This window comes from Sapajus apella, unplaced genomic scaffold (assembly GCF_009761245.1).
Source record: "Sapajus apella isolate SASKATOON/1434 unplaced genomic scaffold, GSC_monkey_1.0 scaffold63, whole genome shotgun sequence".
NCBI classification, from domain to species: domain Eukaryota; kingdom Metazoa; phylum Chordata; class Mammalia; order Primates; family Cebidae; genus Sapajus; species Sapajus apella.
This window is the reverse complement of record NW_022437003.1, coordinates 11642593-11668552: the sequence shown is the minus strand read 5'-3', so window position 1 is coordinate 11668552 and position 25960 is coordinate 11642593. Positions and strand designations below refer to the sequence as shown.

At 42.2% G+C, this 25960-nt stretch overlaps 1 protein-coding gene across 15 annotated transcripts in view; it reads left to right on the top strand.

Moving 5' to 3' along the window:
• The window catches only part of PHACTR1 (phosphatase and actin regulator 1), a 586592-nt gene that overhangs the window by 452499 nt on the left and 108133 nt on the right, over positions 1–25960 (top strand). For 9 of the 15 annotated variants that reach the window (XM_032247691.1, XM_032247688.1, XM_032247689.1 and 6 more), the window contains 2 exons: positions 21740–21907; positions 24012–24218. In XM_032247691.1, coding sequence (XP_032103582.1) covers positions 21740–21907; positions 24012–24218 — 375 coding nt within the window. The remainder of the gene's footprint in view (positions 1–21739; positions 21908–24011; positions 24219–25960) is intronic. The other 6 variants (XM_032247694.1, XM_032247693.1, XM_032247699.1 and 3 more) reach the window with 1 other exon arrangement.

The window sequence follows — 25960 nt, the reverse complement described above, 5'->3', positions numbered from 1 at the left end:
CAAAAAATATATATAAACATACATTTTAAAATATATATTATATACATATTTTAATACGTATGTTTATATATATTTTTTGAGACAGGGTCTTGCTTTGTTGCCCAGGCTGGAGTACGGTGGTATGAACACAGGTCACTACAGCCTTGACCTCCTAGACTCAAAGGATCCTCGCTTTGGCCGCCTGAGCAGCTGAGACCACAGGTGTACATCACCACACCTAGCTAATTTTTGTATTTTTGTACAAAAAGGGTCTCACTACATTGCCCAGGCTGGTCTCAAACTCCTGGGCTCAAGCGATCTTCCCACCTCGGCCTCCCAAAGTGCTGGGATTGCAGGCGTGAGCCACCATGCCTGGCCTTTGCTATTTTACATGGAACTTGCATGTGTGGCTTCTCTTCGTCTTCCCCCTTTCTCTCTTCTCTCTCAGTCTGAAGACCACTCTCCCGCTGTTAGTGCTTTAAGTGAAATAACAGACTGTCACTTCCAATCTTGCTACACTCATCAACAGTGATTGTCTATGTCAGGTTGTCTTATTGATTCAGGCAGGTGTTATCTGGCAGGCCAGATGATTAAATCACGTAACATTCTACTTTAAGGATCCATCCTGATAGTCAAAGTGCTCCTGTAATCTGCCGATCAGCCCATTCACCGTGTTTCTGTAGGGCTTCTACATGCCTCATGCGTGTTCTTCTACAAGGCAGGTTGTATTTCTGGGTTCTAGCACATCTTTCAGATTTCACTGTTTTGTGGGTTGCTTCTTACTCCTCTGGTGCATCTGACTTTCTCCATTCCTGTCGTCGGCCTTCCCCATGGTACTTTTAAAGTATCTTCTCTTAGTGCAAATTACTAGCCTGAAATGCAAGCAGAAAGTGGCCTAGCTTTTGTGCTGCCCTGGTGGCAGGGCGTAATGGAGGCAGAATGTGAAGGTGCATGATTCCAAACTACGTTCTGTCAGTATCAGAGCTTCCTGGGGCCAAGCAAGCCCAATGGTAAGCCAGCTTTATCCATCGACTTCCGTGTACGTCCATACCAAAATACTACTTTTTTGGTGCATTAAGGTCTCCAGGAGAAAAGAATCCCCTTTTGTTGCTTTTCTTCAATGTCCTGCTTCCTGTATGAGTCCCCAACCCTCCCTTGTTTTTTGTTTTTGTTTTTTGTTCGTTTTTGAGATGGAGCCTCCCTCTGTCACCCCGGCTGGAGTGCAGTGGCCCAATCTCGGCTTACGGCAACTTCCACCTCCCGGGTTCAAGTGATTCTCCTGCCCCAACCTCCTGAGTACTTGGGACCACAGGTGTGCGCCGTCACTCCTGGCTACTTTTTGTTTTGTTTTGTTTTTCAGTAGACATGGGGTTTCACCTTGTTGGCCAGGCTGGTCTCAAACTCCTGACTCAAGTGATCCACCCGCCTCAGACTCCCAAAGTGCTGAGATTACAGGTGTGAGCCACTGCACCCAGCCCATCCCTTGTTCTGACTTTAAATCTCCATGCTTTATCATAAGTTCCTTTCACCATATTCACCCCCCAGGAGAGATGGAAAATGTCTAACTAAAAATATAATATTATATGATAAGCACCCAAGTGCTTAAATAAATATTGTTACAGCTAAAACCTGTTCAGATCCAGTTAAACAGTCCCTCTTCTCCCTCAGGAATATTCCAAAGTAGAGAATACGTCTACTGTAGCATTTATTATTTCCATTACATCTAATAACTGGGTTAAGAGTTGCCTAAGTGACTTCCTGACTTAATAAAAAGAAGTCACAGACTGTTGGAGCAAAAGCCTCATTTTATAGGGAAAGAAACAGAGGGTCCCTGAGGCCGGAGGGCCCCTGAGCCTGCTCTCAAGGAACTCCTGACTGCTGGTACCCCAAGGCCACACCAACAGTCTGCAGTTTCCCGAGAGCAGGCGATGTGCCTCCATCACACTAGCGTCTTTCTCCATCAGCACACATGCAGCTAACACAGGACTTGCACTCAATAAGTGGCTCACACCTGTAATCCCAGCACTTTGGGAGGCCAAGGTGGGTGGATCACTTGAGGTCAGGAGTTCAAGACCAGCCTGGCCAACATGGTGACACTCCATCTCTACTAAAAATACAAAAATTAGTCAGGCATGGTGGCTGTAGCCCCAGCTACTCGGGAGCCTAAGGCAGGAGAATCACTTGAACCTAGGAGGTGGAGGTTGCAGTGAGCCAAGATGGCACATTGTACTCTGGCTTGGGCAACAGAGCAAGACTCTGTCTCAAAAAAGGAAATAAATAAAGGCCGGGCACAGTGGTTCATGGTGTAATCCCAGCACTTTGGGAGGCTGAGACGGGGGTGGATCACTTGAGGTTGAGAGTTCGAAACCAGCCTGACCAACATGGAGAAACCCCATCTCTAATAAAAATACATAATTAGCCGGGCGTGGTGGCACATGCCTATAATCCCAGCTACTTGGGAGGCTGAGGCAAGTGAATCGCTTGAACCCTGGAGACAGAGGTTGCAGTGAGCCAAGATCACACCATTGCACTCCATCCTGGGCAACAAGAGTGAAACTCCGTCTCAAAAAAATAAAAATAGATAGAAAGATAGATAGTTGCAGAGGGAAGGACCAGTCTAGTCCCCACTTCTCACCTGTCACCACAACCTCCTGTTTTACTTTGATTCTTGAACTTACTGCTGTCTGCTGTTTCTGTTGTTTGTTGACTGACTTTCCTCACTAGCACGTAAGCTATAGGAGAGCAGAGGCTTCAGAGGCTGGGATTCCCCAAGCCCCAAATCATGTCTGATGTAGTTGAGATGCAAAAAATGTTTACTGCTTGGATGTTGGGAAGAGAAGAGATGGGCTAAAACGAAAACTTCCTTGCACATAGTAGTGCATAGGTTTGTGTTTTCTGTGGGATTTTCTGATAAAAGCATTCACTTTATATCACTGTGGATATTAATCTCATTGCCTCATATTCTAGTCTATCTACAGTCAGGGGCATGAGCCCTGGAATCAGATTCAATTCTAGTCCCACTGTTGACCAGTTGTACAACTTTAGTCAAGTTGCTTAACTTCTCTGTGCTTCCCTTTCTTTATCTGAAAGTATGGGTGATGTTGTGGTGAGGTACAGCAGATAGCACCTGTGAAATAGAACAGTGACTTTTCTGACAACAGTGACTTTATAGCAACCTATAAATTCTCTCAATCAGGGTTAACATGCTGTGATTCTTATTAGTCTCATCATCATCATCATTGTCCTTTATATTTTTTTTCAAACTCTTTATGTGCCTTACCCTGGGTGACCCTGTCAACAGGCCCAGTAATTCAGAAGCATGAACATCACTGTTCCCTTTTGTCTGAGGTTTAAAAAGGTACAAAGATCCATGACCTCAGAGTGGCCTTAGTGTCAGTGTCCACCCAGACCCCAGCCTTCTGTAGCCAAATTCAGTTCCACCTGGCTTTCCTCTGAGCCTTTAAGCAAGCCTTTTCCTGTCATTTGTTCTTTCCTTTCTATAACATCATTCTTCTTGCAGTATCTGAGATTCTGGTGGGTAAACAAAATAAAATTTTATTGCCGCAACCTGATGAACAGCAAATGGCAAAGAGACGGTTTTTTCAGTTTGTTCATTTCAAGGGTAAATCTCATAGATTTGGAGCAGTCGTTCCCTATTGCCTGGCTGGTAATGCCTCATTTTGCACCACTTCCTTGTGTTAGCGCACATGACTCTAGTGAGTTACCGGCAGCAAAATTGTTTCCACCAGAGATGCGTGGACGCTGACAGCTGCTGAGTTGATTTGTAATGACTGTGTCGGCCCGTCCCCCTGCATGCGGCCTCCAGGCCCCGCCTCTGTTTGTACTGCAGTTATGCTGTGTGTGTGCGTGATACTACTAATGTGGTGGAAAATAATTTGTTCTCTTTAGTAGGTAAGATTTTTCTCTTCCAGTGCTTTTTACATTATTGATTTTCCTTGATAATGCCCCGCTTGTTCATATAAACCATGAAAATCAACTGTAGTGATTTGAGAGTCATAATTAATTTGGGCAGGGTACACATAGAATTAATGAGGTTTTATTACTCTGACAGTTCTCAGAATTCTTTCCATTTTTTTTTGTTGGGTTAAAAATCCCAAACTGGACAATGAATTTAATTTAGGCAAAATGAGAGCTTGGGTCTAAGAGAAATAGCCTCAAATGTCTGTTGAACTAGCACAAAGATTCCTCATTGAAAAGAGTGTGAAAGACAAGAAGAGCATAGTTAGTCAACAGCTTTTTTTGGGGGGAGGGGGGTTGGCTTCCATATTGAATCACGTAATTTTACAGTCTAGAGATTTAGATAAACGTTTTAAAATCAGGAAATTGATTGCAAGGTATATTGAGGCCAGGTAAGAAGGCAGCACACTTTGAAAACCACCTAAGAGGAAATTTAAAATTACATTAGTTGTGATGGTAGCAGGGACATAAAATTGCAGGGTTTTTTTTTTTCCCATTTTCCACAATATGACTATGATTGTTTTGTAAAGAACACAAACGTTAAGATGAACCACCAACGCTCTAAATAGTAAAAGCTTAAACCAATTAATAGTGTAAAATAATCTGCTGTCCGACAGTTTATTTGTATTTATTCCTCAATCTTACAACTTATTTGCTTAAATTTGAGCTTAATTTAAAGAAACTAAACAAAGTTTAATTAAAGTTCTCCTTGGCTCCTGGACTATGCATGTATTTCTTCATTCAACAAATTGGCACCAGGTGCTCCCTCCATGCCAAGGAGCTGTCTAGGTGTGGAGCTGCGTTGATAACCAATTGCAAAATCTTACCATTTCAGAGTTTGTGTTCTACTAACAGATATAGGGAATAATACATATAGTATTTATTGCCAAGGAGTGATGAGTACTCTGAAGAAAAATGAAGCAGCAGGGTAAGACAATAAGGTCAGGAGAAGGGGGTTGTGATTTTAGGTAAATGCAATCATGGAAGACCTCTTCCTGAAGGTGATATTTTCACAGAGATCTAAGTGAAGTGACCGGGTGGCTCAAACAGGGGCATAGGCACCCAGATTCGAAACTTTACGACTTTAAAGCAACTTGTAACTTCATTCATGAGCCCTGAACTTCTTCAGATTGCCCCGGTATGTTTCTTTTCAATGAAGGCCTTTCTCTCTCATTACTCTGTAAATCCAAGCATGGCACTCCCTGTTGAAAGCCTGCCATGGCTCCGCATTTTGCTCAGAGAAATTCCAGGTTTCTACAACAGCCTAAAGCCCTGCATAATCTGCCCTCTAACCCCTAACATTTGCTTTCACTCACTTCATTCCTCCTACAAATTCCCTGGTCGCACTTCATCCCTGCTTCCTAGCCCTTGAGGTTTGCATTGGCTGCATGCTCATCCAGAAGCCTCCTCCCACAGATATCCAGATGGCTGGCTCCTCTTTCCAGCCTTGGCTGAGGGGTCCCCCTCTCCGTGAAGCTTACTCTGCAACCACCAAGTTTAAAATTGCTGCTGCCTTCTCTAAGTTCTTAGAGTTCATAGACCCCTTGCCCTCCTTCCTCTTTTCTTCTGGCTTTTATCACCTTCCACCTTCAAACGCCTCTAAATTATGTATTTATCATGTTAATTTTTTCTTACCTATCTCTGCTCACTTCACTTCATAAGCTCCACCCAGCAGGGCAGGGGTCTTCATCTAATTTGTTCCCTGTTGTAGCCCAAGTGTCTATAGCAGTGCCTGGGACAAAATTGATGTTCAGCAAATGCTAATAGGAAGCAATGAATGCAGGCCTGAGGCAATTTCTGCATGTTCACGTGACTTGGTTTATTCACCTGCACTGGTGAAAGCCAGAATACTAAGAACACTGGTCCCCTTTTGTTTATTCAGTTTATGGTCCATAAAACTTTATTTAAATCAGTAATGTTATGTATATATGTTTGTATACATGGATGCCAAATGCTCTACTTTCAGATAGAGTCTTTAGGTGTTATGGGAAACACATAGCAAAGTCAGTCTAGTATAGTCATCCAAGGCATATGCAAGGGACTGGTTCCAGGACTGCCTCCCATACCAAAATTGACACACACTCCCATCCTATCATCAGCCCTGTGAAACCCATGTGTACAAAACATCAGGCCTCCAATCAGGTTTTTCAATCTGTATTTGGTTGAAAAACATTCACATACAAATGGACCCATGCAGTTCAAACCCATGTCATTAGGATCAACTGTATATTGTTTGGCCATTAGTAAAATAGTGATTATATTTCTCAGACTTAGCAAGGATATCAAGAAGTCACCTGGCTAGCTACTGATTATTCCTACGTAAACACGAAGCAGCTGAAGCCCAGAAAGGTTACTGATGTAACCTAAGTCATAGCCAGTGAGTGTGCACTCTGAAAACCCCTGCTGAGATCACAGGTCCTTCATTTGGGATTTACAGGAACACAGGAAAGCTCTGCACGTTGGTTGTCAGAGAATCTCAATAAATATTGCTATTAGTGGCTGTTGCAGGTAATCTCTACAAATAAACCTGATGCTGTATTTGTAGAATGTTAGGGATAGCAGTGGTGATTGTGCTATTTCTATCACAGAACTTCTCCAGGAAGCCTCAATTCTATCACCATGTCGCTCGCTTTGTGTAGTTTGGGTATGTTTAATTCACATGGATGTATCCCTTGTTGAGAGGATGGGGAGGGAAAAGAAGACCTCTTCTCTACCATCGAATGAAATGAAGTTATCCCTGCATGTCAGACGATTCCACACCCTGCATGTGGCAGCCTGCAGTGAGATCATTGAGGCTGCTGCAGCTCACCTAGCAGTTTCCACTGCAGTCCTACCTAACCTGGAGGAAGAGGTCATCCCACAGGGAGGGGAAAAGAGATGAGGAGGGCATGCATCCTTCAAGGAACGAATAAAAATGACAGCGTGCCAGGGAGCAACTCCGCTTTCCGTTGTGTGCTGGGAATTAGAGATAACACGGCACAGCAAGTAATAAAGTGCATGGAGGGACGTTTCTTCCCTTAATCAGGTTGGAGCAGCATTTTGGAAGGTGTTATTTTTAATTATAAATACAAACAGAAGCTTCCTGAAATGGACAAGTCTTTTAAACAGGGGTTGCACTTTTCCTCTTCTGACATTCAAGATGAAAAAGCCCCATATTTAAATTAAAAGGTCATCATATTTTAAAAATAAAGAAAATTTCTCCTCTGCATTAGAGGAGACAAAGGTAGACTCGAGCCTTCTTAAATCCCATGGTTTATCTGGTATTCCAGGTGCATAGACTTTTAAATTCTTGACGTTTATAGGAAACGCTTTTCACAACCTTTACCAGGCACTGTCGTTTGTCCCATTTTTAGCTGTTTCTGATGTCTCACCTGGAAATGGCATTTTCTGAAAGCTGTGATTGGGAGTAACCATGTGAAAATGAACAGTGTTTACTTTCAGCATCAACAACCTAGAATCATTTGTTTAGCACCTGAGCACTTCATACAATAGGTTTACTTGGACTTGCTTTTTAAATAAAATCCACCTCTAAAATGTAAAGGTGTTAAGACAGATGGAAAGTGGTTTAAGCAATAAGAGGAAAGAGCAATTGTGATAAACATTCTCTTAAGCAACACTGTTCTCTCAGAAAACCACTATCCCAAGCCTAAATTAATGAAATAATAATTATTATTGTAATGGTAAGCATTCCCCATAAATGTATTCATTCATTATATATTTGTGAGTACCCGTTGTGTTTCAGGCACCATTCTGGGCGCCAGGAATACTAGGAAGGCCAAGCCAGGCATCTCTGGCCAATAGAATTTACAGCCTTGGTGATGGGTTTAGGCTGCTTAGCAGTTACAATGGAGAAAGGATAGAACTTTCAGGTGTATGTGGAAGCATCACCCACCCAGGTCTGGAGACTTAGGGAAAGCATCTTGGAAGGAGCAATATCTTAGAGGGAACCCTGCGGGGTAAGTAAGAATTATGCGAGAGAAGTTAGGAGGGGTAGTGGAATGTTACAAGCCAAAGGACCAGTACAGTGGGAGGCACAGAGTCAGGAATAAAAAAAGGGAAGGCACGAGAGTGCCCAGCATGGCTGTAAGGTAAGGGAGAGTCATGCAGGCTGGAAAATTATATTCATTGTTTAGTCTTCATCTGGAGAACAGTGAGGTGCTTTGGGAGGGTTTTCCACACGATCAGATTCGCAGCCTCATCACACTGCCTGCAGGGAAACTGACTTGCAGGGAGAGGAAGACACGAGTCAGGGAGAGCAGCTAGCCGGCTGTCCTGGGATTCAGACGATGTGATGATGGGGAGTGGGAAAAAGGGCAGTAAGCGTGGGGAGAAAGAAAGGACAGACTGGAGAGTTGCAGGAACTGAGGTCAGAAGGGCCCTGTGACCACTTAGATCTGGGGAAGTGAGGAAAGCGGGTAGGCAGGGCTGAGACTTAGGATTTGGGCTTGGGCGACTGAATAGACCATTCCCTGAACTGGGATCCCAAGAGAAGTGAGTTTAGGACATAAAACATTGTGATGATCTGTCCCCATTGAGTCTGAGATATCCAAATATCTAAGTAGACCACTAAATGTACAGACATGACATTCGGGGGAGATCTGTGCTGGGCTCGGTGGAGATGGTTTAGACCGGTCAGTGTATACATTATTGTAAAGTTATGTAAATTGATAGTATTTCTCAGAGAATGTAAAGTAGGAAAATAAGGTGGCCCTGATAGAAAATTTCATGAAACCCCAACATTTAATGTTTGGAGAGTTAAAAAAAAAATTACTGAGGAGTAAGAAGTACCCTCAAAAACCAAGAAGTGGTCAAAAAATAGGAGGTCAACCAGAAATGTGTAGCATTATGGAAGCCAAGGCAAGAGACAGTTGCTCAGCTGGGGGCAAAATGGCCCACACTGTCAAATGCAGATGTATCAAATAAGATGAGGAATGAGAACAAGATCAGGAATAAGAAGTGCCCTTTTGGTTACTTTTGTGCTATTATATAGATTCTTCAGTTACCTGTGAAGCCAGTATGCAGTCAGCAGGGTGTACGTTGAAATGCTGTGGTTGCAGATAATAAAAAAGTTAAAGAGGCTGGAACAGTAACCAAATTTAGAAACTCCACAGGCTAATCATCTTTGTGTTTGACCTCTAAGGTATCCCAGATGCCTTCAACAATCTTAGAGTTTGTTGGTGCTCATTTCGTATTTATCGTGTGAAAGAATGAAACTCGTGTAATAAAGTCCAATTGTAGGGCAATCTAGGGCTGGTTCATTCATCAGCTATACGCTATGGCTAATGGATGCCATCCTCAGGCTATAACTGCTCATGGTAACAAGATGGCTACAGTAACTCCGGCATTGCATGTTCTTACCACAGTGTACAGGGAACAAACGAAGGCTCTATCTTCTTGGTATCTTGACGAGAGCAAGAAAATTTTGCACCAAAGGTTTTTCAGACTTACCCTCATGTCTCATAGATGAAAATTTGGGGAGATAACGACCAGATGTTTTCCTCCTAATTTTGACAAATGTTTCCATAAGTTTAAGTATCGCAAGTACAGTCAACTCCCTGAGTGCTGCTGCATAATGTAAATTCATATTGGAGTATCCCCCATGAAAGCACCCTTTCTAACTGCTTACCTGGACCCCTCCTTTGAACTCAGGGAAGGGCAGGGTACATGAAGCATGGTGGGCATCACTGCCTTATCCACGTACCCCTGGTCTGACAATGCTCTTCTACTCCCCAGCCACTGACATGCATTGACCTTCATAACTAGAAAGCCAGCCAAACTTTGGGAGGCTAGTAACTGGTGAAGGAAAAGCTGGAAATAGCTTAGAAAAATGTTCCAGATTTCATACTTTGCCCAAGACTTGTGTGAAGTTAGACAAGTCAATGGGGCACACCACCCCATTAATAATGGGTGAAAGAACGGTATTCTTATGAGAGTCCCGAGCCAGAGGTTCTGGTCCTGGCTCCCTCGTGTTCTGTCTATGGAAGATACAGGGCATATTTTCATCTCTCTAGACTCTGCTTTCTGATTGAGTATGACCCCAGGAACCTAGACTGCTGTTGCCGGCAAGGCCATGCTTTCCTTTGATCCCCTTTCGCTATTCCCAGGCCCCACCCTGCTTGACTGAAGGCAGTCTCTTACCAACCAGGCGATCCTCGTAGAGTCTCTGGGAATCACTCCATCCTCCCATGGAATGATGAACTCTTCAACTCCATTGTGGCTGTTGCCTGTCATCTCATAAAGCACATAATCCAATGTGGGGAGTTAGGTTATCACCTGCTTAGAGCAGATACCCGATAAATGTTGAGCTGTGGTCTCCGCCAGTCACCTGCCCTCCCTGCTCTTCTGCTCTCCTTTCATGCTTTTCTCAAGTCCCCTTCACTGTCCCCACCCGCCCCACTTCCGCCCAGGTAGAGCTGAGATCTGCTGTAGGCTCAGGACTCCTCCAAGTGCTGTGTCGACCTCTGTCGTTCTGTCCTGCTGCTCCCAGGGCTCCCACTGCCCATGTGTACCCTGGAGCTCATCCCCCATCCCAGTACTCCAGGTTTCCCACAACTGCAGTTTCTCTAACAGGACTACAGTACACTGAGCCAGCCACTCATTATGGTGGAAATGAGTGTAGCAGCATCATTTTAACCTTTCTGTTCCAGAAATGGATTGACTATTGCGTACATGTAAGGCCCATTGCTGTGATTTTCAAGTCCACCTTGAGCAGTGCTTTCCTGCAGAAATTTCAACAGTAACAGAAATGTTCTGTTATCTGCATTGACCAATGCAGTAGCCTCTAGCTACATGTGGTTGTGGAGCATTTAAAACATGGTTACTCTGACTGAGGAACTGCTTTGTGAATTTTATTCAATTTTACTGAACTTGAACACTACTACGTATGTCTAGGGAATGCCCTATTTGAGAACCCAACTAGAGAAACAGAGCTGTGGGAATTTTGAAATGGCCGTCCCCTATAACTTCCCCCCCATCCCAACTCTAGGCTTTTTTTTTTTTTATTTTTTTATTTTACTTTAGGTGCCTACTATATCTGCCTTTTCCCCCCCCCCCCCCCCCCCCCCCCCGCTGTCTCTCCCCTACCCCCCGCACAACTGCCCCCAGTGTGTGATGCTCCTCTCCCTGAGTCCACGTGTTGTCATTGTTCAACACCCACCTATGAGTGAGAGCATACGGTGTTTGGCTTTCTGTTCTTGTGTCAGTTTGCTGAGAATGATGGTTTCCAGATTCATCCAAGTCCCTACAAAGGACACAAACTCATCATTCTTTATGGCTGCATAGTATTCCATGATGTATATGTACCACATTTTCTTTGTCCAGTCTATCATCGATGGGCATTTGGATTGGTTCCAGGTCTTTGCTATTGTACACAGGGCTGCTGTGAACATAGTGTGCATGTGTCTTTATAGTAGAACGATTTATAGTTCTTTGGGTATATACCCAGTAATGGGATTGCTGGGTCAAATGGAATTTCTATTTCTAGATCCTTGAGAAATCGCCACACTGTCTTCCACAATGGTTGAACTAATTTATACTCCCACCAACAGTGTAAAAGTGTTCCTATTTCTCCACATCCTCTCAGCATCTGTTGTCTCCAGATTTTTTAATGATCGCCATTCTAACTGTCATGAGATAGTATCTCAATGTGTTTTTTTTTTTTTTTTTTTTTTTTACGGGAGAAAGGAAGAAAAAGAATTAAAAAAAAAAAAAAAAAGAAAAAGAATACAGGAAAGGAAGAAAGAGGAAGAGGAAGAGGGAGAGAGAACAGGGGTGTTGCTTTATTGCCCGGGCTAGAATGCAGTCTAAAACTGGGTATGCCTGTAATTGTGTTTAATAATAGAGACATAAAAAAAATGAGGGAATAAAATAATTAACAAGCAGCCAACCAATATTTCATTTAAACCTGTAAATACGTGTGATGTAGTACTGATAAGAGTGTATATTTTGTGTATTTAAAGTGGAGAGTTCTATGAATGTTAATTAAGTCTACTTGTTCCGGATCTGAGTTCAAGTCCTGGATATCGATGTTAACATTCTGTCTCATTGATCTATCTAATATTGATGTTGAAGTCTCCCGCTATTATTGTGTGGGGGTCCAAGTCTCTTTGTAAGTCTTATATATCTGGGTATTTCTGTATTGGGTGCATATATGTTTAGGATCTTTAGCTCTTCTTGTTACATTGATCCTTTTATCTTTATGTAATATCCTTCTTTGCTTCTTTTGATCTTTGTTGCTTTGAATCTATTTTATCAGCAAAAATTGCAACTCCTGCTTTCTATTTATTTATTTTAGCTCTCCATTTGGTTGGTAAATTTTTCACCATCCCTTTGTTTTGAGTCTTTATGTATCCTTGCATGTGAGATGGATCTGGATGTAGCATACCAATGGGTCTTGGCTTTTTTTGCCTGTCTGTGTCTTTGGATTGGGGGATTTAGTCGATTTAAATTTAGAATTAATAACAATATATGTGTGTTTGATACTGTCATTTAATGTTAGCTGGCTGTTTTGCCCATTAGTTGATGCAATTTCTTAAATATGTTGATGTTCTTTATTTTTTGGTATTTTTTAGAAAGGCTGATACTGGTTGTTCCTTTCTATTTGTAGTGATTCTTTCAGAAGCTCTTGTACAGCAGGCCTGGTGGTGATGAAATCTCTGAGTGTTTGCTTGTTCACAAAAGATTTTATTTTTCCTTCGCTTATGAAGCTTAGTTTGGCTGGATGTAAAATTCTGGGTTGAAAGTTTTTTTCTTTAAGGATGTCGAATATTGGCCCCCACTCTCTTCTGGCTTGTTGGGTTTCTACTGAGAGATCTGCTGTGAGTCTGATGGGCTTCCCTTTATGGGTAACCTGACCTTTCTCTCTGGCTGCCCTCAGTATTTTCTCTTTCATTTCAACCCTGGTGAATCTGGCAATTATGTGCCTTGAGGTTGGCCTTCTTGAGGAATATTTTTGTGGTGTTCTCTGTATTTCCTGGAGTTGAATATTGTCCTGCCTTGCTAGGTTGGGAAAGTTTTCCTGAATAATATCCTGAAGCGTATTTTCCAGCTTGGATTGATTCTCTTCGTCACATTCAGGTACACCTATCAAACGTAGATTAGGTCTTTTCACATAGTCCCATATTTCTTGGAGACTTTGCTCGTTCTTTTTTATCCTTTTTTCTCTAATCTTGTCTTTTTGTTTTATTTCATGAAGTTGGTCTTCGACCTCTGATATCTTTTCTTCTCAATGTGGTTTTGATTAACTCTAGCCTTTTCTAAAATCTTGAATACCAGGCTCTGCCAGGCTACTCTATTAATGATGAAAGAGGCCCCTTGCACCATGATTGATTCTGTGAGATTCAGACTATCATATTGCTTAGGAGGGAAACTGCGACATTCTGTTCATTTGATAGTCAATCTCTGCCCCAGTCGCATTTTTTATATCAAAATGCCCAGGAATAGCAAGTTGGTAACTCCTCTTGCAGCTACAAACCTTGGAGCCAGAGTCATGGTTTGGAAATCGTGGTCAGAGCCCTTACAGTTCATGAGGATACATCATCTAAGAAACAATGCACTGGTGTGCAGACTGCTGAGGAGGCATAACCATACCCGGGGAGACAGTCACCACACAATTCCATCCAGTGAGGTGCTCAGGTTACCAGAAGGCTGAAGTCAGGGGAAGCAGCCCAGATTCCACATGAGCCATGGTTTACTGACCATGAGGTGCAGTCGGAGGTAGCAAATACTAATAAACTCAGCAGGAAATAGCTCCAGGGAAGTGCAGTTGAAACAAGCTACCCAGGGTCAATGTCTTTGCCACTCTTATGTTGGAAAGTCATTGCATCTCATCTATTTAATGTTTTAGGCAAAGGCTTCTCAGCTAGTAGGAAAAGCCTATTAAAATCAAAATAGAATATTAAACTCAGAACAAAAACCACAGTAACAAAAGGCAGGATGATTCTTTGAGCACAAAAACATGTACCATTTCATTCCATGTGTGAAAATATCCACTCTGAGTAACACAGAATCAATTAAATTCTGAGAATGAAAATAAATTTTGCACAGATTTTCAAGGTGATTGGATTTAGAAGGATTTTGTGAGTCACAAAGATGCCTGCATGAGACAGAAAAGAACATCATGGCTCTTGCAAGATTGTTCTTCCATATATACTGGTCAGAATAATCCAAAGACTTTTGGCTGCAGGTAGGGGTAAAAACTGGAAGTCTCTGACATGTGGATTCTGAAAACATAGGTTCCCTGGCCCTATGGACCCCGGCAGTGTCTGCCTCAAATCCTGACAGTACACAGAGACTTTTAAACACACACACAAATGAAATGAATTTTCCTCACTTGGAAAATGTGCCAAGGAACTAATGTATTTGGTTGGTGCAAATGTAATTGCAGCTTTAATTAAAAGTAATGACAAAAATCACAATTCCTTTTATACCACCTTAGGTTTTTTTGGGTTTTTTTTCTTAATTTTTCCAAGTAAGACTATTAAGTCTTTAAATGCCCAAGCATCAAATGATAGTAACACTCATTAGTAAATAGGCACTATTTAATAAGGATATTGCTTTTGGCCAGGTGCGGTGGTTCATGCCTGTAATCCCAGCACTTTGAGAGGCCAAGGTGGGTGGATCACCTGAGGTCAGGAGTTCGAGACCAGCCTGACCAACATGGAGAAACTGTATCTCTACTAAAAATACAAAATTATCTGGGTGTGGTGGCGCATGACTGTAATCCTAGCTACTGGGGAGGCTGGGGCAGGAAAATCTCTTGAATGCAGGAGGCAGAAGTTGCGGTGGGCCGAGATTATGCCATTGCACTCCAGCCTGGGCAGCAAGAATGAAACTCCGACTCAAAAAAAAAAAAAAAAAAAAAGAATATATTGCTTTCTATGCTCTATGTTTAAAAGTCTTAGGCAAACTGGAGAAAATATCTCCAACAGAGATAAATGCCACAGAAACATTTCCTGCTTCTTAGGCTTAGAGCTTTTAATCCATCAATGAAATCCTTAGATAAATTATGACTTAGTTAACTGTTATGCAGCACATCATTTTACTATGAGGGCAACTAGTAGCTTCGATTGCAGTGATTTAAAAAGTTGTTGGGATTAACAGAAGCTTTTTCAAAGCTCTACATCTTGTTGCTAAAACGACACCTCTCTGGGATACAAAAGGATGTCTCTGCCCCCTTAATGAGTGGATTTTTTTTTTTCTATTCATATAGAAAACATATATCAGTGTCAAAAAATGCATAAGACTAAGTCTCTATTTCAGCCTCACTAATGTTAGAAACACTCCCACCAGAATGACACATGTGTGGGAAGCACCTTAGTCTCTGTTTGAGATGCATGAAGAGCATGCCTAGGAAGCTAAAATGGGAACACAGAACATGCAGAATAGCAGCTCCTGTCTCAGAGGGAAAAGGCAATTAGCAAATGCTTGCATTACGCTCCTTTTCTGTGTCTTCACAAGGATAATTATTTGCTTTAATGTAGGGTGGCTCAACTTTTTTATGTTGCTTTATCATCATTGGTGATCATTAGTAAATTAAAATATGTTTGAATTTTTGCAAGCATACATGTGTAAATTGAACACATTTGCATTACCAACAAAGATGCAGGGTAGCCAATTCTTCTTATTTTTAGTCTAAAATTGTTGCATGGCACTTTACTTACATAATTTTTCTTTACAATGGAAGCATAAATGTAGCCATGATCTCATGATGTTCATTATTTTCTGCTACAAGGACTAATAATTAAGAGAGTTTGAGTTTTGTCAATGACAACTACATGTCTTACTTATAAAGGATTCTATATTCTTGCAATCGTTAAGGAATTGAAATTTCCAAATAAGTCATTTTAAATGAAATCAAATTTTAAATTTCATTTAAAATCTCACACACACACACACACACACACACACACACACCCACCCGTCTCCTCTTTCCCCTCTCCCCCTCCCCTCTCCACCTCTCCACCTCTCCCCTATCCCCCTCTCCCCCTCTCCCCCTGTCCCCCTCTCCCCTTCTTCCCTCTCCCTCTCACCATATAGTACTAGCTCAGCATCTACTGTGCTAGGGACTTCACACAAGTTATTTAACTTTCCAGTGTTTGCTTTTCTCTCGACAATGAGGGTAATTCGGTACTAACTTCATAGGCTGGATGGATGGATGGATGAATGCAGTGAACACAGCCTGGCACATAGTAAGCTCTCTGAAATACTGTTTCAGAGGTCATTATTACTACTATCACATCTAAAAAGTCCAACATAATGCTGGATACCAAAGATGCTCCAGAAATTTTTCTTTCTCCTTTTATTTCTTCCTCCCTGTCTCTCTACTGTGTAAAGAGGCTTTTGTGCAGAGCACAAATTTCTAGATCTGTATGAAAACTTTACTCACAAGTTTTTTTTAAAAAAAATAGGAATATAAAACTTCAGCCAAGAATAGCAGAAATTCATTCATTTACTTTCTAGGTCTAAACAGTAAGTCAGACAAGAAAAAGAAAACCTGAATATAAAATGTTCTGCTGTGTTAGCTCATCTGATATCTTAGGATTATTTGCAAGTTTGGGTGGGGCACTTTTTTCATCTCTTTCCCGCCCTCATGCAGAGAATACTTTCATCTGCAAGGAGTCAGGCATCATCTAACACAGTCCTTTTCTTTTCAAGGGACAGACACTAAGGTCCCCAGAAGTTAAGTGGCTTGTTGCGAGCTAGTGATGGCAAGGATGATAAAACAGGACTCACCCTGTGCTTGGAGTCAGGGCTTCTCTCCACTGCAGCTGCGTTTTAGCCCACCTGCCTCTCTGAGAATAAATTAGAGGCGCTCACCAGCACATCTCTGTTAACTGAGACGCAGGCATCTCAGGAGTGCGTGGTTTCTAACAGCATCCTTTCCATCACCTATCAATGCCTCCTTCGATTTTTACCTGAGGTGGAAAAAGCATTCTCTTCCTTTGAGTCTCCAGACTGTTAAGGACTTGAGGGGCTCTCTATTAGCACTCTCCTTCCGTCTCCAAGTTTCTAAACCATGTGAGAAATAAGATAAATGGGAGATTAAAGTAGGGGATCTCCTTCATTACTGGCAAAAGCTGGGCTGGAGGAAGTCATTGAGGGGCCTCATCATTTTCCTCCCCCAGCCTTGACCTTGAGTCAGCCCAACAAGTGGGAAAGTCTGAGTCTGAAGTCAACACAGGTCCAGGGCAGGAGGCAAAGGATGATGGGCTCCCCCAGTGGAGGCACAAAGGCCGGTGCTTGTACCCCAGCAATGAGGTAGCAGTGGAGAGGGGCAAGAGGGTCGGCAAGCATCAGGAGCCCTGGGGAAAATGTCTCCATGTAGAAACTGGAGGAATGAGGATTGGGTTTCCCCTCTAACCAAACTATTATTGTTTTGACGTAACATGACAACATGCAATTTTTTTGTATTTTTCTTTTTTTTTTTTTGGAGACAGAGTTTTGCCCAGGCTGTGGTGCAGTGATATGATCTCAGCTCACTGCAATCTCTCCCTCCTGGGTTGAAGCAATTCTCCTGCCTCAGCCTCTGGAGTAGCTTGGATTACAGGTGTACGCCACCGTGCCCAGCTAATTTTTGTATTATTAGTAGAGACAGGGCTTTACCATGTTGGCCAGGCTGGTCTTGAACTCCTGACCTCAGGTAATTCACCCACCTCAGCCTCCCAAAGTGCTGGGGTTACAGGTGTAAGCCACCACACACAGTCTTTCGTATTTTTTTAAATAAATATAAGCATCTTGCAGGGGGAAGAAAAGCAAAGTATCATTAAGTTCTATGTCATGCCGGATTCACTTCAGAGCTTTGCTAACCTACATGCCTATTTCATTTGAATGTCATTGTAATCCACATGTGCATACTGTCCTCCATTCTGGCTTTTGTACTTGAAATTATTTCAAACACATTTCATGCCTCCACGTCACTCGTGTGGTCATTTCAATTGCGTTTCTCTAATTCCTAGCAAGGTTATGCATTTTACAAGCGGCACCTGGGACTTGATTTTTTTTTGTTTACCAGAACAAATACTCTTCCTCCTTGGAAGAGTTTGTTCTTTTATTAGTTCTGTGTAGCACATGTGTTCCCATTGTGCTGCTTTTGTTCATTCTATTTGGTGTACAGCATTTCCTTTTGCAAATTAAAAATCAGAAAGTTTTATGAGGAAGTCAGAACTATCCATCTGGTTTCCCTCTTGAATGACCTGAATAAATAAATATATATTTCTTTCTACTATTCTATTTTTCCTACTTCTTTATTCTAATTGTAAAGTTTTGTTTTTAAATTTTGGATCTGCATGAAATGTATTGCCATGTTGGTTCAATATATAGATATAAAGCAAATTTTATTCAATGGTTATTTATTAAATAAGCATTTCTTATCCCACTAGAAATGTATTTTAAATGTGGTATTTTGTTTGTTTTTATTTTTGTTTTTGAGATGGAGTGTCACTCTGTCACCCAGGCTGGAGTCCAATGGCATCATCTTGGCTCACTGCAACCTCCGCCTCCCAGGCTCAAGCAATTCTTCTGCCTCAGCCTTTTGAGTAGCTGGGATTACAGGCACATGCCACCATACCTGGCTAATTTTTGTATTTTTAGTAGAGACAGGGTTTCACCATATTTGTCAGGTTGGTCTCAAACTCCTGACCTCAGGCAATCCGTCTGCCTCAGCCTCCAAAAACCGTAATTCATATCATAGAAAATCTGATTCAGTGGTGAGATTACATTTATTAATGTACTTTTGTGTTTCAGAATTAGAGTTGACACTTCTAAAAATCTTAAACTCCAGAGGGTCCTGAACCTTGAGCCTTTTCAGAACAAAATATTCTTCCTTCATACAATATTTTACCAGGTATGGTGGCTCATGCCTGTGATTTCAGCACTTTGGGAGGCCAAGGCAGGAGGATCACATGAGCAGATGACTTCAAGACCAGCCTTAGCAACATAGCAAGACCCCATCTCTACAAACAAAATAGCCAGGCATGGTAGTGTGCACCTGTAGTCCCAACCACTTGGGAAGCTGAAGTGGGAGGATCACTTGAACCTAGGAGGTCAAGTCTGCATTCCAGCCTGGGTGACAGAGCGAGACCCTTTCGGGGTGTGTGTGTGTGTGTGTTTGAAAACATAATAAAAAATTTAAAATATTATTTAAAAGTGGCAGTATTATTCTATCCTTATATGAATCTAAGTCGAATAGTTTTTACTTTTGTTGCTACCCATCTTGGTCATAAATGATATTAATGAATTCATACTTATGGTTTTCATTTCTTTCTGCTGGATATGTATATACATATATGGATGGATGGATGTTTGCTAGATAGGTGGGTATAGACAGACAGACAGACAAAACATGGTTATCAATATTGATGTTGAATAAATTGCCAAAAGCTAAGATATGTGTATGTTCTATATCTTTCTTCTAATTGTGTACATTGGAAAACCCTTTAATAAAACAATTTCACAAGATCCACATATGTGTCACTAGATTTTGGAATATTAATACAGGAAAATCTCATTACTGGGATTTATCCTAAAGGGGGAGAATTCTAATTGCAGAAAAATCGTATGCAGGACGATGGTCCTCATTGCATTTTTTTCATAATAGCATAAAACTGTCCCTTTGTGACCAACCAAATGGGAGATAGCCAAGTAAATACCGATATATAGTTATCCAGTATAATCATTAAGATGACAGTTATGCAAATTACAATGCTTATAATAGTATGGGGGAAGCAAGACACAAAATTTGGCACACAGTAGGATTACAATCTTGAAAAATATGTGCCAAAAGAGGAAACTGCTTCTGTTAGGTTAGGGTGGTGATATGATCGGTGTTTTATACCTTCTCCTGTTTTTACTTTTTCTAAGGCAATGTATATTTAGCAATTATAACAATGGAATTCCCAAGATTGTTTCTTCTTCAAAGTGGTTTTGGCCTTTGCGATTTAGCAATGTTACTTTTAATCTATAGAGAGCTCAATTTTTCAAGAGTTAACATGTCCCAAGAGGAGCGAGCAATATTGCTTCTCTGTTACCAGCAAAGCCCAGAACTCATGGAGAGAATCTGGAGTAATCCTGCTGCAGTTGCATCTCTTTTGTTCTAATGTTGCTTCTATGGTACTTTTAACTGCTAAAATCCATGGCAGTCTTTCGATTCCAACCTTCCCCCAAAGAAGCAGAATTTGGCAAGAACCCCGAGACCTCCATCCCCTCTATCTCGTCCCGGAATTTTATTGTACTTGGAACATCAAGAATCAAAGTGGTTTCCTAGAGATGCATTTGACTGAATGGCAGCTGCATCATTATTCCACCAACTGGGAAACTGAAGCAGAGATACTTCCCACGGCATCCGTTTGAACATGCTAAATAAAGGCATGTTAAGAGGACTGGGGAGCATCCATGATGGGATGGCGACGTACTGACACTCAGCCCTTCCCATCCCAAAGACTCCCAGTTCATCTGTGTGATTTCCACTGCATGGGCTTACAGTCTGCACTGCTTTTGCTTTCTTGTTAATGAGTAATCAATCATCATATTGTTGATCATCATCATAATTTTTACTACCATTTTGGGCATATAAAAAAGCCGAATTAAAAAAAAAAAAAAAACACTCTTCAAGTGCTGATGCTTTTCACTATCTGCTTCAGAGGAATTATTTTCTTTTTTTGCATTCATTATATTTTTTCCGTGCTTATAGAAGATTCAGGTCAAACACCATATGCCCTTGAATCATATGCTATTTCAGGGCTGTTAGTTTGTTGATTACTCCGTTGAACAGATATTCACTGGACCGACTCTAATAGGGGATGGGTCATGGAGGGATTCTGTGCCACCATACATCACTGATATATAAAATTAAACTAGAGGTGGAACATAGCAGAAGGAAAGGATTATTTATCCAAGAATCACCTTGGAGTCACTTCCCTGTTTCTTTTCTGCAAGTCATCATCTTGCTCCTGGTTTTAAGTCAGGTAATTGCTCTGCTGGTTTCTGTGTTTCTGACTCGGCAGAACTTAGTCTTTCATCTGATGTTTATTCATCTCGCTGGAACAGCTTTCAGTCCTCTTTAAAAATTAATTTGACTTTAATGTCTAGTTATCTAAGACTCCCCTGGGCTAGGATGAAATCACACTGGGGGAATTTTGATTTGACAAATGGCCATTGTATGGGAGCCTTTGATCCTGCACCATGGGCCTTGTTTTGCTGAGCTTTAAGCAACATCAAAGTCTACAGGACGCAGTATGATTGGTGGTCGGCACTGGGAGAATTCTGGCGCTTCCCGGCATCCCTGGGTGGCTGCAGCCTATTAGGTGCAGATGAGAGCCGTCCTAATTCTTTATCCAAGTAGAGAAATTGGCCAAGGGCGGAGGCAAACAGAAGATGTGATGAGATTTTCCTAGGACCTTGCTGCCTGTTGAGTGACAAGAAGCCTTTTGCTCTCTAAAGTAGGAATTCCCAGTGTTTTTTCCAAGTTTTTAGAAATTATGAGACAAATAATTTTAATTTGCTTTTTATTTTTAAAAATACATAGAAAATGTGATGGATTGGATTAGAAAGACAGAGATAAAACAGGCAAAATGCTGACGATCATTGGAAATTGTTGCCCTGATGAGTAGACAACATATCTCTAAAGATCAAATAAATGTCTTAAAAAGAACAGATGTTGGTTTTAGAGACTGACCTTGATAAAGATTGCTCAGCAGCAGCTAGACTCAGTTAGCAGGCAGTCAGTGCCTCTTTCTTGGAAGGCAGACATTGTCTAACTCTGCAATCTCCTTTTCTTTCTTGACAGATGGGGAACTCTCCATATCCAATGAAGAGGACTCCCTAGAAAATGGGCAGTCCCTGAGCTCCAGCCAGCTGTCTCTGCCTGCCCTGTCCGAAATGGAGCCAGTCCCAATGCCCAGGGATCCCTGCTCGTATGAGGTGCTCCAACCTTCAGACATCATGGATGGGCCAGGTAATGCCCCAGCAGGATTTTAGGGCAAGTCCTAGACGGTGGCACCAGGAATCTTTGACCTGGCTGGACTTGGAGTTCTATTTTGGACTATCCTGAGCATAAGGAGCTGGAAACCTAGATAAAACGGATTAGTTTTTAGTACATACTGAGTACTTTTTTAAGTGGAAAATATTTACACTCATGATTCTACAGCGTTTAAAAAACTCTTGATTACCTTAATCTCTTTAAAGAAGATATGGCTTATTTTTGTAACATTACTGATTTAAAATATCATTATTTTGTTTTTTTAACACTCATCTCTGTTAAGGTAAAGCTGAGGAATCCTAAATTTCTATATGACACCTAATTTGTCTGTTCGAAAGGCCCTTCAGTCTTAGTCCCAATATACCAGTTAATGGCTGTGTCAACTTATTGGATACAGTCAATCAATTTAATTGTCAATTAAATTGTATACACGTTACTGATTGAATTGTATCCTGCCGATAGCTGATTTTTGATGCCATCTGACTGTCATCTCTTCCTTTGATCCAAAGGTGACTGAGTGGCCAATACTCATTCTCTCAGAAGGTTTGAAGAGTGGTCCTAATTTGCTCCAAAATGGGTCCCTCCTGACAGCTAGTGAGCAGTGGTACTTGTTGTCAGATGACTCTGGGAGAAGGAACCTCTTGTGATATCCAGGGTATAGGTAGAGAGGCCTTTTTCCCCATCATGTGCAAAATCCACATCTGCAGGTGGTCACATGGGAGGTTGGGGGGGATGGGGTTTCACAGGGTTAATTCCCATGCTTCGCTGTGGGACCTGGTGAGTCATTGCTCCGTTACTGTGTCCTACGCCGCTCGTAATAGTGTCCCTGAGACAGGAGAATGTAGTGCTCATGAGGATTCTCTGCAGGGCTTTGGTGCTGCACAGAACACCTGATCAGGGAGGAAGAAGGTGGGGGGGGGCAAGGAGAGGAGTCACTTACAGGCTTTCTCACTGGGGCAGTGGCGGGAGGTTAGAGGAGACATAGTGAAGTTACACCCTCCCACCCCAGGGAGCGTTTCCCAATGAAAGCAGTGCATTTTGTAAAACAATCCAGCCTGCCTTACGACATTGAAATCAGCTAGATTTGATTGTTATAGTAAAACTCTGACATTCCAGCAGAATCACAGATTTTCACTCTGTCATCAGCCAAGCTACTGGCATGGTAGGAAGGTGTGTGCCACAACCCAATGACAGCACTTCATGAAAGCCAGTCAGGGGGTTCCCCCATGAAGGAAAGGAAGAGATGGGTCCAATGCAGTGCAAAGAGAAATGGAGGGAGTGACACGAGAAAACAATAGTTGTGGTGAGCAAGAAGAGAGAGGCGAGGAGCAGATTGAAAGATTGACTTAAAGCACCCTTTGCCTCGTCAAGGTTTACAGGAGCTGGCAAGGGCAGGATGCTGTTGCTAAAATCACAGAGTTTGGGCTGGGAGGCTGCTGCTCAGTGCCGGGCACTCCGGAACCTGGAGGTGCAGCTGTGCAGGGCCCCAGGGTGCAGCCTGTGCGGTGTCAGTATTCCAGCCTGTCATCTGTACCCGGTGTCACAGATCTGAGAGCAGAGACAGAGCAGACCCAGTAGACAAAACTGAGCCCCTCCGCTCTTTTGAATCCACTCTCTCTTGCCCCTCATCAGAGGACAAGCAGGCCCCAGCAAGGGTGCTGGCATTCGGTTCTGGTTTGGTTTAGAGGGGCTCTGCACCCTGACCTTCTGCAACAGCCACCCTGGTGATTCCTGCTGCGCCCCATCAGTCACATCTGGGAGCATGCGTAGGGTTTGTATGACCAGTGCTGAATCTGAAATGGTCACGTTTTTGAGGGTTTGGAGAAAACGCCCTCCTCCTCTTTCTCCCTGTTGCTCTTCCCACCTCTACCCCCTCTCTTCCTCTGCCTCCTCTCTCTGTCCCTCCTGCTTCGCTGGATTTCTGGTGTCCTCGCTGTAGCTCTCTACACACGCGTGGTGGCCTGAAGCATCGGTGCTCCGCTGTGTTGCTAGCCCGAGTCCCTGTCCTGTGTTCCCCGCTGGCCGTGCCTGCACTGCGTTTGTGTAATGTCTCCTGTGTATCATGTGGTTGTCCCCTCAGTGTCTGAAGAGAGTCCCTCTGCCAGTGAGTCTGGAGTCCTCCTGTCCCAAGATCCTTCAGCCAAACCAGTCCTGCTCCTGCCCCCCAAAAAACCTGCTGCTTTCCCTGGAGACCATGAAGAGACCCCAGTGAAGCAGCTGCCCCTTCTCAAGCAGCCCCCGGCCCTGCCTCCCAAACCCACTACCAGGATTGCCAACCACTTAACAGGTGAGTGCAGACCTCTGGGGCAAGCAGTCCCTCCTTCCCTTCAAGGGATTTTCTTTTTCTCTTGTTCTTTTATCTGAGGCCTGAATGCCGCTCTCTGGGGAGGTTGCCCTGTGGGCTGTTTGGGTGTTTCTGTGTGTGTCTTGATATCTGCAGTCATGACCAGGGTTTGTGTTTTCGTGTTTGCTACCCACCTACCAGCCATAGGCCAAGAGTGCTCAGTCACGTGTATCTGTAAATATGTACATTGTATTTAAGTGATTAATTCAAGATTGTTTGCTCACCTGGTGAAGCAGATTCAATGTCAGCATTTTTGCAAAGATAAAGAATAGTGCCTTCTTCATGAGTTTGTCAAGGCTTTAAATTTTTTGTTGTTAAGTTATTGATCTGAAGCCTGGTATATTTCTCCTATTAAAATTCATGCCAGTGCTGTCTGTTCTCTTAGGAAAAACAAAAAAGCCAATCTGCAAATTATGTGGTAAATACTTTTAAAAGAAGAGTGAACTTAGCAATGTTGTCTTAAAATGATTGCGCACATACTCTGCAGTGTTCTTGAAGTGTGGCTTAATGAACGTATCCACAGGTATTAAATTGGCACTCAGTGAAATTGTACTTCACTGCACTTTGGCCCATGAAGTAGACACCACTTTGTGATTCAAGGCTGTGGTGTAATCAGAGCTTAAAAGAGTTCAGAGGGTCATTTTTCCGACTTTGGTAACAGTTTCACCTGATGCTGATCAACTGCATTTTTAAAAAGTGTTCAGTATTTTGACAAATAATACTTAAGTCATCACTCTAACATTTTGTAACATGTAATGGTGGTGGAATTAGGGGGAAATATTTAGCTATCTTATAGGAGAGACACTGAGGTTCAGGAAAAATAAGTGACTTCCAAGGCTGACAGGAATTCTGTAATAGAGGCACAATTGATGCTGTGTTTCTCAACTCCAAGTTCAGCTAATGTTGTTTCCATAGCAGGCTGCCTTTCACATGATTCCAAGTTCTAGTAGAGTCCGTCTTAGGCATGAGCTCATGTCAAACTGCTCTATTAATGTGTATGTCCATCCAAGTCAGATGTGTATGGTTTGAAGGAGCAAATTCCCATCTAATGCAACCATGTAACACATTAATAACACTTGAGTTCGGTGTCCAAAAATTGAAATTCACAGAAGGCCACCAAGGAGAGAAAGCCCCATAAGCCTCCTCCTAGGTGATCTCCACTGTCCATCTGTCTGTCTATTGAATAAAAATTGAATGTTGCTGTACATAGTGTTTACCACCTGCTTTTTGCATTTGGTGATATGTTGTAAACTGTAAGCTGATTCTCATGTTAGTATTCTGTAACATGATTTTATCAGCTGCTTGACATAGATCAGGGTTTACTTAACCGACCCCTTAAGGTTTTTTTCCAGCTTTCTTATTGTTAAATCACAACAGCAGACAACTGCAACAGCCTGCATATAATTCATAAGCATCTCTGCGTTTTCTCTAATTGATTTCTAAAATTAGAACTGTTGAGTCAAAGATTATGCACCCTAAAGGCTTTGATGTCAAATTTCCCTTAAGAAGGATTCAACATTGTACAAAATAAACCCTTACATGTCATACATATTTATTCAACACATCTACAATAGGCAGAATACTGTACTAAGTATCAAAGTAGATAGGAATATGTAAGAGTTTCATGCAGCTGTCTCCAACTTTTTTGGCACCAAGGACCAGTTTTGTGGAAGACCATTTTTCCG